This window comes from Thermothelomyces thermophilus, chromosome 7, assembly GCF_000226095.1.
Source record: "Thermothelomyces thermophilus ATCC 42464 chromosome 7, complete sequence".
NCBI lineage: Eukaryota > Fungi > Ascomycota > Sordariomycetes > Sordariales > Chaetomiaceae > Thermothelomyces > Thermothelomyces thermophilus.
The window spans coordinates 3,374,574-3,386,375 of NC_016478.1; the positions used below are offsets into that span (position 1 = coordinate 3,374,574).

Consider the following 11,802-nt stretch of genomic DNA (forward strand, 5'->3'; position numbering starts at 1 on the left):
CCAGAAGGCTCAGTTTAGGAGTGAGTTAGTGGCGACCGCCTCCGGGCGGTACACTACATGACCTAGAGTACGGCCATGTCGGATAAAGGGACCATATGTACGGGCGAGGTGCATGTGTCGGGATGCATTACGATCTGCTCATTGTTGAGTACGTCGCTTAGAAGTCCGTGTACGCCGTCTTTGATGTCGGCGAGGGTGTGAGTTGGGTTTGCAAAGGGAGTTAGAGGAGAACTGGTTTGAAAAAATATGAGGACTGGGAGAAGGCTGCTCTGGCCGATGGGAGGCTGACTGGGAAGCTCGGACGATAAGAGGCGGCATTGGTTTGAGTGGCTGTCAACACTCGGGTAAAACGGAACTCCGGGGCTAAACCAATTTCTCCTTTGCCCCTTTTTTTACCCTCCCAGCTTGTCACATAGCCAAACATCTTCTCGTCACCATGAACGCAAGCACCTGAACATCCGAGAAGGGGATGCGATGATAGGTATCCAAAAGAATGCAATTGCCAGCTCCTGGGTCCGTTGTACACGGCATGACAGAGGATGATGTACAGACGCCATCTGACATGCACCACAGCGGTCATCTGCCGGGCACAGCTCTCTTTTGGGGGATGTATTCCCCCCCCCCCCCCCATCCCGCCTTACCATCACCACCGCTACCTCCCTTCCTCTCTCTAATGTAGTGAGAAGCCAGATCAACGCCCTGCAACCCATCTCCGGGAAGAAGAGAAAAAACAGTTACCGTTGAACCTAAAGGCCGGGGAGATATATATCGGGGAGTGTTGGGGGAGGGCGGCCTCGAGTCTGCAGAGGAGCGACAGCAATTGCCGGCAGCCATGATAGCGCAATGTGGGACGCATGGTGACGAGATGCTCGGGCACGGGATACCCCCCTTCGCGATACCCACCTCTCGCGCGCAGGGCTTTTGGAATGCTGTTCGAAAGGTGCGGAGAGCCGAGAGCCGTGAGAGCGTGGACCTGGGAGCCGGCAAGCTCGAGGTTGGCAGAAAACTAAGAAGGTCTAAAAAGTTAAGGTGGGTATAGAGAAGTCGTCGTGTCGTACTCGTTTCGCCGCAGTATCCGTTCTAACCAGATGCCCAGAGGAATAAATCCCGGCTTCGCGGTGCCGTTTGTCTACCTGCTGTGTAGGTAGGAGAGTCGTGATCCAGGGCCGCTTGCCGCCTAATCATCCCGTTCGCGGTCGCCGTCTGGTCCGGGAACAACCACATAGTCAGCAAAACTCGCGCTCTCGGACAGGGACCTGACAGAGTCCGCATCGCCCCCCGGAACAGGTAGTCGATTCGTTTGCGAGTCGCTCGCCGGACTGGTGGACGAGGTGTCCAGGGGTGACTGGGCTCGAGTTCCTGGCGGCCGGGGAGCGATTGCAGACGGGGAGAGAGCGGACGGCTCGAATTCACCTTCGCTTCCCGCGGGCGTGGGGGGGAGACCACCCGGAACTGCGGGCTGGCCCTTGTGGGCGGTGCCGGGGCGGCTGCCAGGGTACGTTTGCTGCTGCTGCTGCTTCTGTTGCTGGTGCTGCTGGTCCCGGGCCCGGTCCTGGTCCGCTGTGGGGTCGTTCTTCTCAGGGGGCGCCGGCGGCGCGTTCGTGGTGCGCGCGGCCACCCCCTTCAGCCTTGCCTCCATTTCGCGGATGCGGGCCTCGAGGGCTTCGAGCTCGCTGGTTTGACTGCTAATCTGCTGCTTCCTGCAACGCGCGCCAAAACCCAGAAAATCAGCAATTGCTCGCGAGCTGCGACGAGGAGGGGAGCGCTGTGGCTCGCGGCAGTGGAAGCGGGGCCGTGCGATGCACACTCTGCGGGCAACTAACCGTTTGTTCACCTGCTCATCAAGGTCTGTCACGCTGTTTTCGATGCGGAAGATGTCCTGGAGCTCCTGAGAGAACATCTGAGCGACGGTGCTGCATTGGTCGCGACAGACGTCAGCTCCCGTGTTGTGCGCATCAGGGCGTTTGCATGGAATAAGGGGCAAGAACACACGATTGCGGGCGGCGGCCATTGGGCTGCCAGTCGCGGTCGAGCTCCTCGTCGGTCATGGTCATGAGGGGCGGTCGCGACAGCAACAACAACAACAAGAACAACAAGGCAAGAAAAAAAAAGATATGTTATGCAGTGCAGTGCTCTCTGCGGGTAGGCACGAGCTGTGCGTAGCTGTGCGTCGGTGCGCTGCGAGACAAAGTCCGAGTTGTGAACTGGGGGAGCAAGGAAGGTTCGAAGTGGGTTCTGGGAGATGGCCTTTGATCAAATGCTAATCAAAAGAAGTCGCTTGTTTAACTAGCGTCACAGTCCACGGGCGTGCATACTGCACGATGCGGGGCCGCCTGACAAGCTGGGGTGTGCCTTGGCCTGTGTGCTTGCCTTGTCAGGGGCTTGCAGCGCGTGGATCTTCGGTTGGGTCCAATGCCCGACCGTCTGCCTTGGGACTTCCAACTGGTCGGCACGGGTCGCCGCAATGTGACCAGCCAAAAGCGGCTGGGGGCAATAATTTTAGTGGCATCTGGTATGTAAGGTATGTAGGGATTACGGTACTGTACTAGTACTGTACGCCGTATATCCGTTGAAGTCTACCCGGTACAGTACATACATTCATCGCGGAATTCCACTGATTGGAAGTCTTCACGCGTTTTGTTCTCGTGGGGTTTTTCTCATTGTTTTAAGAATAATGGAGGTTGCCGGGTGTCGCCCTCCCCATTGCATCGAAGATGCTAAAGTTAATTATGCACCCCTGGTATGCACTCGGTCCGTCAGCGCTCTGTAAGGCATCCTTTTCGCCATTTCCGGCCAGAAAAGTTAAGGGCCAAGATCCGCCACTAAATGCGGTTGCTTTGCAGTGGGATCCCCGAGATGATCCAAATCTCCGGGCAGCGATGGCCCGATGATGGTTCGCATTTCGCATTGATAAACCGCATAATGATCTCATTTCTCTAGCGTACGAAGGGAGGACAGCCGTGGCATTTGTTTGATGTTACCGTAATTATTACCTACCCCCTGTTACGAGGTGGCCAAGTAGTCCTATTCCATACATCATCCATTCTCCTTTCCTGGAGCAAACTCTCCCCTGTGTGCACGACGGCAATTGCTGTCTCAGCAGCAGCAGACTCGACTCACCGTTTGCCTGATTTTTTTGCCGGACGAGGTCACATCTCGTTTCTGCCTCCGTGACGACTATACTGTAAACGGCGCACGCGACGGAGGCCGGAACGCGCCGCCCGTTCTACGGAGTACTTTGCTCACACGTATCGAGCCCTGTTCTGGGAGATCACGTGACCGCATGGTAACTTATCCTCCATCTTCCAGACAGCCCACTTTGTGCTTTCCTCTCCCTCCACAGACCACCACCACCTACATACAGAGGTACAATACCATCACCTTTCCGCCTTGCCTGATTGCTTCACACAACACAATCTTCCTGGAGACATCTATCATAGTACCCCTGTCCGCCCACGTCCATACTCCCCCCAAGGCGTCGACCTCGAGCGCCTAACTGCTGGCCTCATGCAAGCCAGCGATCAAGGAGTGAGTCGATGGCCAACTCGACTGGCCATGTTCCTATTGCGTCGGTTGGGAGGTACTCAAACCAATCGGACAACTTCTCCCGCGTATTGATCGTGGACAATGCCTTGACGAACTCCCAGTACTCCGGATACCAACCGCTCATCTCCCAGTCAATGAGCCCGGTTATTCGGATCCTCTTCTCCTCACCTCTGTCCAGATTGGCGCCATCCTCGTCACCCGACTCCCACCGGACCATGATATTCCTAGGATGGAGGTCACCATGCGTCATGACCAGGCGATGGTCATTTCGCATCCCGGACCGAAGCATGGTAATCCAGGGCGTGGGAGTTCTCCCGGGCTTGCGGCACAAGAAGTCGTTGAACTGCGTCTCGGTTTGAATCGTAGGCTCACTCAGCCGCTGGTGCCTCCTCGTGTCTTTGCAGATGGCGGATACGAAACCACCAAACTTTGGCCTGCCGCCATCATGCTCCTTGCGCAATGTACGAAATATGCTGTTTAGTTGCGCCTTGATCGAAGTTTTGTGTTCGACGGAGAGATCCGCCCACACGGATTCCAGCGTAACACCAGCCGCCCGTGACATGAAGTGATACGTTTTCCGCCCGGCTTTCAAACAGCCCAAGAACGACGGTGCTGGGACGTCCGGGACGTGTGCGTTGATATACCGCAGGTTTTCGACCTCGTCCGGATCGAGCGATGCTCCAATCTTGACAACCACGGACGCGCTGAGTCCTAGGACCACGGTTCCGTGCAGCCTCCATAGCACCTCCGCATTTTCAATTGCCTCATTCACATGCGTGGCCAGCTCGAGTGCATTCTGAGGATCTGTCAGGCCGAGCAGCGCAGTGATTCTCCGGTCAAGAGCATGGCTGATCTCGACGGACCCTTCGATGAGGAAGGGGTGCAGCTGTACATTTGAGGGACGAACTTTCCCGGTGCGGTGTTCCGGCCCGCTGTCGCTGTCGCTGTCGCTGCCGCTGCCTTGTGCCGTTGCTTTCTCCTGCGCGGCTTGCTCAAGGCGGCGGCGAAGTTGTGGGTACGCGACCGCCTGTTGCTTCAAGGCCTGGGCCAGATCGGCGGCCGGATCGGCTTTGAGTTTCGACACCAGCCTGTTGAGGGTGCTCGTGTTGGCCAACCTGCGCGCCTCGTCAATTTCCTTTCCCACCGGGCTTTTCACGAGGCGGTTCTGGTCGCCCCGCTGCGGCGGGGCGTCCATGTTCAAGAGGGCGGTTATGCAGCGCGTGTGTCCGGTTGGTGGCAGAGTCGAAAGCCATGTTGGCAGGGTTGGTTTTTTTGCCTGAAAAGAACTTCACTGTGCAAGCGCCCGGCGGCACAAAGGCCTATGTATGTAGGTGTGCAGTGGGGCAGAACCTCGCTTGTTGGCCCAGAGAACTCAACTCTCCTGACCACTTAGTACACCTTTCATTCACAATGCCCACTTCCCGTCACCTACCCATCCAAACCAAATGTCCTCGGACTCGTTTGTTTAAACAAACATCCAGTCCGCGGAAACACGAGGCCAGACCCAGACCATCTCACCCTCTCCCTCTTTCTTCCCTCTCAACCATCTAATACTACCTATTAAGGTACCCAGCTCGCCTAGCATGCCACCGTTTGGCCCCGTTCACATCCTCGAGCCCCGGGCTGAACACACTCACACCATCATCTTGCTTCATGGCCGCGGCAGCAATGGCGAGGAGTTTGCCCAAGAATTACTTGAGTCCAAACTCTCCAACGGGAACACACTGCAGGAACAACTCCCGACTTGGCGATGGGTCTTCCCTTCGTCCGCAGAGCTCTGTAGCACCGCTTTCCAGGAGACAATGCCGGCCTGGTTCGAGGCACACTCTCTGACCGACGTCGCCTCAAGGCAAGATCTGCAGATGGCCGGGATACGCGACTCGGTACAGTACGTGACCCGTTTGCTGGACGAGGAGACGGAGAGGATGGGTGGGGCAGCTCACAGGGTTGTGCTGGGCGGCATCAGTCAGGGAGGCGCGGTCGCCATGTGGACCTTGCTGTGTGCAGGCGATAGAGACGTCGCCCGACGCTTGGGAGGGTTTGTGGGCGCAAGCACCTGGCTCCCCTTCGCCGAGAACCTCGAGCGGTATCTGGGCGGACAGAACAGGACGAACCACGACGCCCCGGGGAACAACGAGGCCATGGGGGATGACGTCACGGGAGGCGGCGGCGACGACGACGACGACGTCGTCCAAGTCAGTGAGGCTGATGCGTTCGTGAAGGCCATGACCGCTTCCGCGAGACGGACTCGGCACCAGCGTGACGCTTCTGAGGCCGACCAGCATCCTGTTCCGGTGTTTCTGGCCCACGGGACGGACGATGCTTTTGTGGATGTCGAGCTCGGACGGCACGCGGCACGCGTGTTGAGGAAGGTTGGGTTGAAGGTCTCATGGACGGAGTACTCTGGGGCGGATCAGGAAGGTCATTGGTTGAAAGAACCGGAGGAGTTCGATGATATTGTATGTTTTCTAGAGTCCGTCTCGTCTTCGATATATTAATTAATGCACGCGAATGTAGTTGGCCGACCCGCACCGGAGGACCTCAGCCGATGTGCCCTGCAAACACCGCAGGGAGCAGGGCCGCAAACGCGTCTTGGTTGGTTAGGAGTAAACTTAACAACAGGTTAGCAGAACTAGTGGTTACAAGGCAATGTTAGCATCACACTGCGGTAATTAGAGTTGGGAAACATGGTTCAGGTAGGAAACGGTAGAGTAGGAAACCGCACAGGTACGAGGTCTAATTAATTACTGTTTAAATCCTCAGAAACCGTTTAGAAATGTAACCCACTCTACCGAGTCAGCAATGTGGTCTAATAAGTTAACTACGGAGTACAAGGTTCAGATTCACGTTTTCATCCTCCCTACAATGACGACAGCTTCTGGTTTTTATTGTTGTTCAGAGGGTGCGGTTCTTGGCTTCATAGCCGCCAGTTCTAGATCCTTTTGAGCAGACAGGGAACGGGAAATTCCATGGGCAAACTCGTTGCAATGAAGTATTATCTGGAACATGCCAGAATCATCAAAATCCCTCCCCTGGCGAATCCCAGCTGGGGCGGTTGTGGTGACAACTCAGGTACATACCTAATTCATTCTTTCTGTCGTTCACATCTGTAGTTGCCATTTGAAGGACTCCCCACGTGAGGTATTATCATTCGAGGATTCGAAAACCAAGAGGTCGAGTACAAAAATGTATAAGGTGCACTGTACTAATATCCCCGTTATATACACGTCCTCGTCAATTTGCAGACTAGTCGCGCACACACACGCACGAGTCCCTCATCGTCAGTAGCCTGGAGGCGGCGTAACAACAAGCGTCATTGTTTGCTCGCCCGGAGCGATCCGCGCTCATTCAAGCCGTCGTCCAACACCACCTCGACGGCCTTGATGGCCAGCGCGGCCCCGTCTTTGAACGCTTGAGAAGCGCACGGTGAAGAACCATCAACTCCGATTCCGCTCCTCATCCTCCCACGAAGCCGATTGAAATAGCCACAGCGGCTATGTACGGATTACTCTGCTCCGTTTGCACATCCATACACAGCGCTATTTTTAAAAGTTCAGGACGGCCAAGCCCGGTTCTTGGAACGGACGACCCGGATTCCGAAAGCTCCAGCGCTCAATGCGGTCAGTCGTGGCGCTGATCCTGCTGATCTGCTGATCTCATAAACCCGCAACTTCAACTTTTCACTTTGAAGCGTATACACGCAGCGCCTCTTTCACCGGCGCATTCATACTCGCAAATTAACCGCTAATATCCTCGCACTTGGATAATGTGTAGCCGACACGGAGGAGGGGGGTTGGGGGGGGGTTGGGGGGAGACATGATGGTCTGCCCAACGGATATTATTATTTTGTTGTTTTGTATAATTACTGCGGCAACATTCTCAAAGGGGCCGTGCCTCGCGGCGGGAAAGCCCATGACAGAGAATTGGACAGCTCCAAGCTCGCGATATACTCTAACAACGGCGTGACTCGGCAATGAAGGCCTGCCGCTCGAGTGATAGGGCGAAGTAAAACGGACGTTACATGCGGCACTTAGCCGGCTGATGCCGGAGAATACGGGATTCAACGATACAATCACACGATGCGACACACCTCGGCGACTTGGCGCTCTATGGAAGAAGGCTGGGTTAAAGCTGGCGTAGATTTTGCGCGTCTTGGTTTCTTAACCGGGTTATTTCTATTTCTCATATGCCGCGAGCGAATGCGGGGTGCAGAGCGCCCGGGAGTCGATGGTCCTATCAGACAAGAGCCTGGCCCCGGAACCTGGGATAATAGAAGCCAAATTAAGCCATGGGAGTATCGTCCGGGGGTAGGAACCGCACGGGCAACTAGAGGAGGAAGAATTTGGTATAAAGGGAGGACGGCGGAACAGGCTTGATGGACATGAATCAGAAGACGACACTGGGCAACTAAACAGCTTGCAGCAGAGTTTTGTGCCTTGCATAGGCCCTCGATATCATGGTCTCGTTCACTCTCCTCCTCACGGCCATCGCCGCTGCGGTGACGACGGCCAGCCCTCTCGAGGTGGTCAAGCGCGGCATCCAGCCGGGCACGGGCACCCACGAGGGGTACTTCTACTCGTTCTGGACCGACGGCCGTGGCTCGGTCGACTTCAACCCCGGGCCCCGCGGCTCGTACAGCGTCACCTGGAACAACGTCAACAACTGGGTTGGCGGCAAGGGCTGGAACCCGGGCCCGCCGCGCAAGATTGCGTACAACGGCACCTGGAACAACTACAACGTGAACAGCTGTGCGTTGTCCTCCTCTTTCTCCCTTTCGCTTGTTTTCCTTGATGATTGGGATCCATTTTAAAAGAGAAGGAAAAAAAAAAAAAACAAAGGAAAATAGAAGATAACTAACGCCAAGCTCTGGCAGACCTCGCCCTGTACGGCTGGACTCGCAACCCGCTGGTCGAGTATTACATCGTGGAGGCATACGGCACGTACAACCCCTCGTCGGGCACGGCGCGGCTGGGCACCATCGAGGACGACGGCGGCGTGTACGACATCTACAAGACGACGCGGTACAACCAGCCGTCCATCGAGGGGACCTCCACCTTCGACCAGTACTGGTCCGTCCGCCGCCAGAAGCGCGTCGGCGGCACTATCGACACGGGCAAGCACTTTGACGAGTGGAAGCGCCAGGGCAACCTCCAGCTCGGCACCTGGAACTACATGATCATGGCCACCGAGGGCTACCAGAGCTCTGGTTCGGCCACTATCGAGGTCCGGGAGGCCTAAAGAAGCCAGGCGCCTTTCTTTTGTTTTGCAGGAGGGGGAAGAGGGGGGGGGGGAGGGAAAACGAAAAGTAGCAGGGTGGTTTTATGCCGGCAGCCGTGGGCCATTCGAGTGCAACCTGTATCTCTCTCTCTCCCAAGTCTCCGGGCTCCTTCTCAGAGAACTTCAATATGTCTGGGGACAAACCACCTTGTGAAATACAACGGTAATTATCTAAGTTTGAGTGCCCTATCGTATGCTTCTGAAAATTTCCTGCTCCTTGATACAAGTCGGTTTGAGCCGAGCCAATGAGACTGTGTCGATTGATAGAGGCCCTGAAGGATCAAGCGCGATGCAACAATTAAGCATGACTACGTGCCTAGCTGCAGATAAATGGAAGCCACTCACCAAGGTCAACCCCGCATACTGGCACGTAAGAACCTTCCGTGTACAAGGCCCAACCGACTCACATATCTATCTGCTTGGGTTTTGGGATGCGGTTTTTTACCCACAAAACAAATTTGATACAATGCTCTGCTGTGCCCGGGTTGCTGAGACCAAGCCGTAATCAGCGGGCAGGGAATCGAGTAGGTCACGCCTGTTGCTTGGTCTAGAACAAACTAATATTAAAAAGCCTTGTGCTCGGCACACATACAGAACTCGACCTGAGGCATGTTCTTGGAAGGCGGCTAGCCAGTCAAGTCTGGCACCAGGCCTTGGTCTCGTCGAGGATACCGAGGGCGAGGAGGATGAGGAAGACCTCTTTCTCGCCTCAGATCTCTTAGGGGACGAAGAAGACAACGCCGGAGCCACACAATAATTAGGTCTCATATCAGACGTTTCGGCCTGGCCGAGCTAATATGTCTAATTATGCCCATCAGCCGTATGTCGAGGCAGGTTGCACCGATACGCTCGCCGCGCCGCCTCATTCATCTCCGACTGGGCACAATGTCGCCATCTCGGCCGTCAAGGTGGTGCAAGATACCTATTATGCAAGCAGAGGATCAGATGGCGGGCCGATACGAGCGGCTGCTCCGGCTTGCGAGAAAGCCGCTTCGCAGCAAGGTATCGTGGCAGGCCGCCATTTTCGGTTGGGTATTCTTTGTCTTGTTTGCTTCGTAATTATGTCCTGGCTGGCATTGTGGGAAGGGGCGAACCTCTTGATTTCCGATGGGGGTCGACATTGGTGTTTCCTCCGGAATCAATTTACTCCTTGCATAATTAAGGCCGCAGCCCGGGACTTCGACACGGCAAAGCAAGCAATGCAAACAAGCAAATGCTAGCACAACAAAGCGGTGCGATGTGGTGCGGTGGATCGCAGCCCAGACATGGAATTTGGAACACATTCATTCACCGGGGGATGATGGTTCTAGCCGTTTTTTTGTCTTATGCATACGTCTTGCTCACCTCTGCTTCTGCCTAAGGCGCGTTCAACTGCCCGGCCCGCGACGGCCGTCCCGAGCGCGGCCCAGACACCCAGAAAACGTAGCGTGGCGCTTTTCTGAGCCAGGGCGGAGCAAAAATGGAAATGCGAACTCAAAACTCATTGACAACATCCCGCCACTCGCTGACATCGTAAAACAGAACACACTGCTCCCAAGCGTAGCGCCCCATTTCATCTTAGCTCCGGACGCCATTTGTCTGGGGCAGTGTTGCTAGACGAGGGTCTGATGTCGACGCCGGCCATGATGTCGCCGGGCCTCCCCTGCTTCGGCTCTCGAGAGCTCTCCGTTCCGGAGTAGTAGCCCGGAGACCCGTGGCCAACCAACGGCCTGGCTCGGGCTCCCACATGTCCTGCACGGCGCGATGCCGCGCGACGGACGACGGCGCTAAGGGGGGGCGCTCTTGCCCCGAGTTCTGACCGCCCATCAAACGCGCAGTTCCCACACGTTTCGCGCAGTTGCCTCACTCCCCTCTCCCAGTCTCTGCCGCAAAGTGGTGCGCAGATGCCTCGAACCGGTTCGCCAGCAATGGGCGAGTCGCCTCTAAAGCCCGGATAGGTAGGTAAGGCCGGGGTTAATAGCGGACCGGAGCGGATCACTGAGTGAAGCGAAAGGAATGCGCTAAAGTCTGACATGGCACCTCCCCTTCCGCGTCCAGTTCATTGAGAGATTGCTCGGAAAGGTTAGAAGTCCAGAGAATCTTGATGTTGTGGTCGGTAACGAGCCTGTGCAACAATCAGATCCGTCCAGTTTCTGGGCTAACCGCGAACAGCCGAACCACGACCGCTGCACCCGCCCGCCACACTCGGGCATGGGTTCGTGATGCTGACGGTTCTAGAATTTCTCGGTCGAAACAGGCAGATGAAAAGAGGCAACGGAATGCGGGGGGTTCGGCGAGGTTTCGTCAACGGAAGAAGGAGAGGGAGAGGGAGAGAACAACAACAAGGAATCCAGAAGCTGGAGGCAGCAAACCGGGAACTTGAGAAGAGGGTTGAGGAACTGGGAAAAGGGGTACTTGGAATTGGAGGCCGAACGCGATTATTACCGAAGCGAGCGAAATCGCCTACGAGAGCTTGTCGCTCGAACTCCTGGAATCAGCGAATGGGCCGACCGAGGACCGCCGAGTCCAACACGCTCGAGGCCCGGTCGTTCTTATGCTGCTGAGGGCAGCCCTTCGCTCGCCCCAGGGCCTCCTCCACCGCTCCCACCGTTCTCGCATCCCTACCCGCACGCCCACACGCACGCGCCCGGGCATCAACGTTCGCATGCGCTCGGCCACACCTATCCTTCTTCGCCTTCCTCATATGGCGATCTCGGCTCCGTAGCAAGTGAACACCGTTTTGGAATCACTCACCTCTCTTTTTATCCGTTTGACAGCGCAGCATTCCTGTCCTCCTCGTTCGACCAGACCGTGAAGCTATGGTCTACCGACACGGCCCGGGTCTCAGGGTCGTTCATTCAGCCTCGGAGCCAAAGTCTAATAATACTCATGCCACGTTGCCCATTTCTTCTCGACTACTCGTGCCTTGTAGGACGCAGCACCCCGCCGTTCGTCTTGTTAATATCCCGCTCCGCGGCAGCTGTGCAGTCGCTAGTTTCC

At 56.1% G+C, this 11,802-nt stretch overlaps 4 protein-coding genes across 4 annotated transcripts; 2 read left to right on the top strand and 2 right to left on the bottom strand.

Annotated features, from left to right (window-relative positions):
• Positions 1–1,177: 1,177 nt before the first annotated feature.
• On the bottom strand, positions 1,178–2,054 carry MYCTH_2071510 (uncharacterized protein; the record flags this gene model as incomplete). Its single annotated transcript, XM_003667248.1, has 3 exons — positions 1,178–1,700; positions 1,824–1,913; positions 1,993–2,054. The coding sequence occupies 3 exons, from the start codon at positions 2,052–2,054 to the stop codon at positions 1,178–1,180; spliced, it is 675 nt and encodes a 224-aa protein (XP_003667296.1).
• A 1,285-nt stretch (positions 2,055–3,339) lies between these two features.
• On the bottom strand, positions 3,340–4,808 carry MYCTH_2312975 (uncharacterized protein). The gene is made up of 2 exons (XM_003667249.1): positions 4,439–4,808; positions 3,340–4,342 (listed from the first exon to the last, which is right to left on the bottom strand). Exons 1-2 carry the CDS (start codon positions 4,739–4,741, stop codon positions 3,506–3,508), a joined length of 1,140 nt encoding a protein of 379 aa, XP_003667297.1. The 5' UTR covers positions 4,742–4,808; the 3' UTR covers positions 3,340–3,505.
• Position 4,809: 1 nt separating this feature from the next.
• MYCTH_2312977 (uncharacterized protein) lies at positions 4,810–6,134 on the top strand. Its single transcript, XM_003667250.1, has one exon. It carries the CDS (start codon positions 5,130–5,132, stop codon positions 6,042–6,044), a length of 915 nt encoding a protein of 304 aa, XP_003667298.1. The 5' UTR covers positions 4,810–5,129; the 3' UTR covers positions 6,045–6,134.
• Positions 6,135–8,002: 1,868 nt separating this feature from the next.
• On the top strand, positions 8,003–8,784 carry MYCTH_2121801 (glycoside hydrolase family 11 protein; the record flags this gene model as incomplete). Its single annotated transcript, XM_003667251.1, has 2 exons — positions 8,003–8,294; positions 8,420–8,784. 2 exons carry the CDS (start codon positions 8,003–8,005, stop codon positions 8,782–8,784), a joined length of 657 nt encoding a protein of 218 aa, XP_003667299.1.
• Between the last annotated feature and the right edge of the window lie 3,018 nt (positions 8,785–11,802).

Excerpts from the sequence above, each read along its gene's own strand:
- MYCTH_2312975 (XM_003667249.1), bottom strand. The coding sequence starts at position 4,741 with ATGGACGCCCCGCCGCAGCGGGGCGACCAGAACCGCCTCGTGAAAAGC. Across the intron at positions 4,343-4,438 it reads GGAAAGTTCGTCCCTCAAAT|AATGCACTCGAGCTGGCCAC; the intron begins GTACAGCTGCAC and ends ACAGATCCTCAG.
- MYCTH_2312977 (XM_003667250.1), top strand. The coding sequence starts at position 5,130 with ATGCCACCGTTTGGCCCCGTTCACATCCTCGAGCCCCGGGCTGAACAC.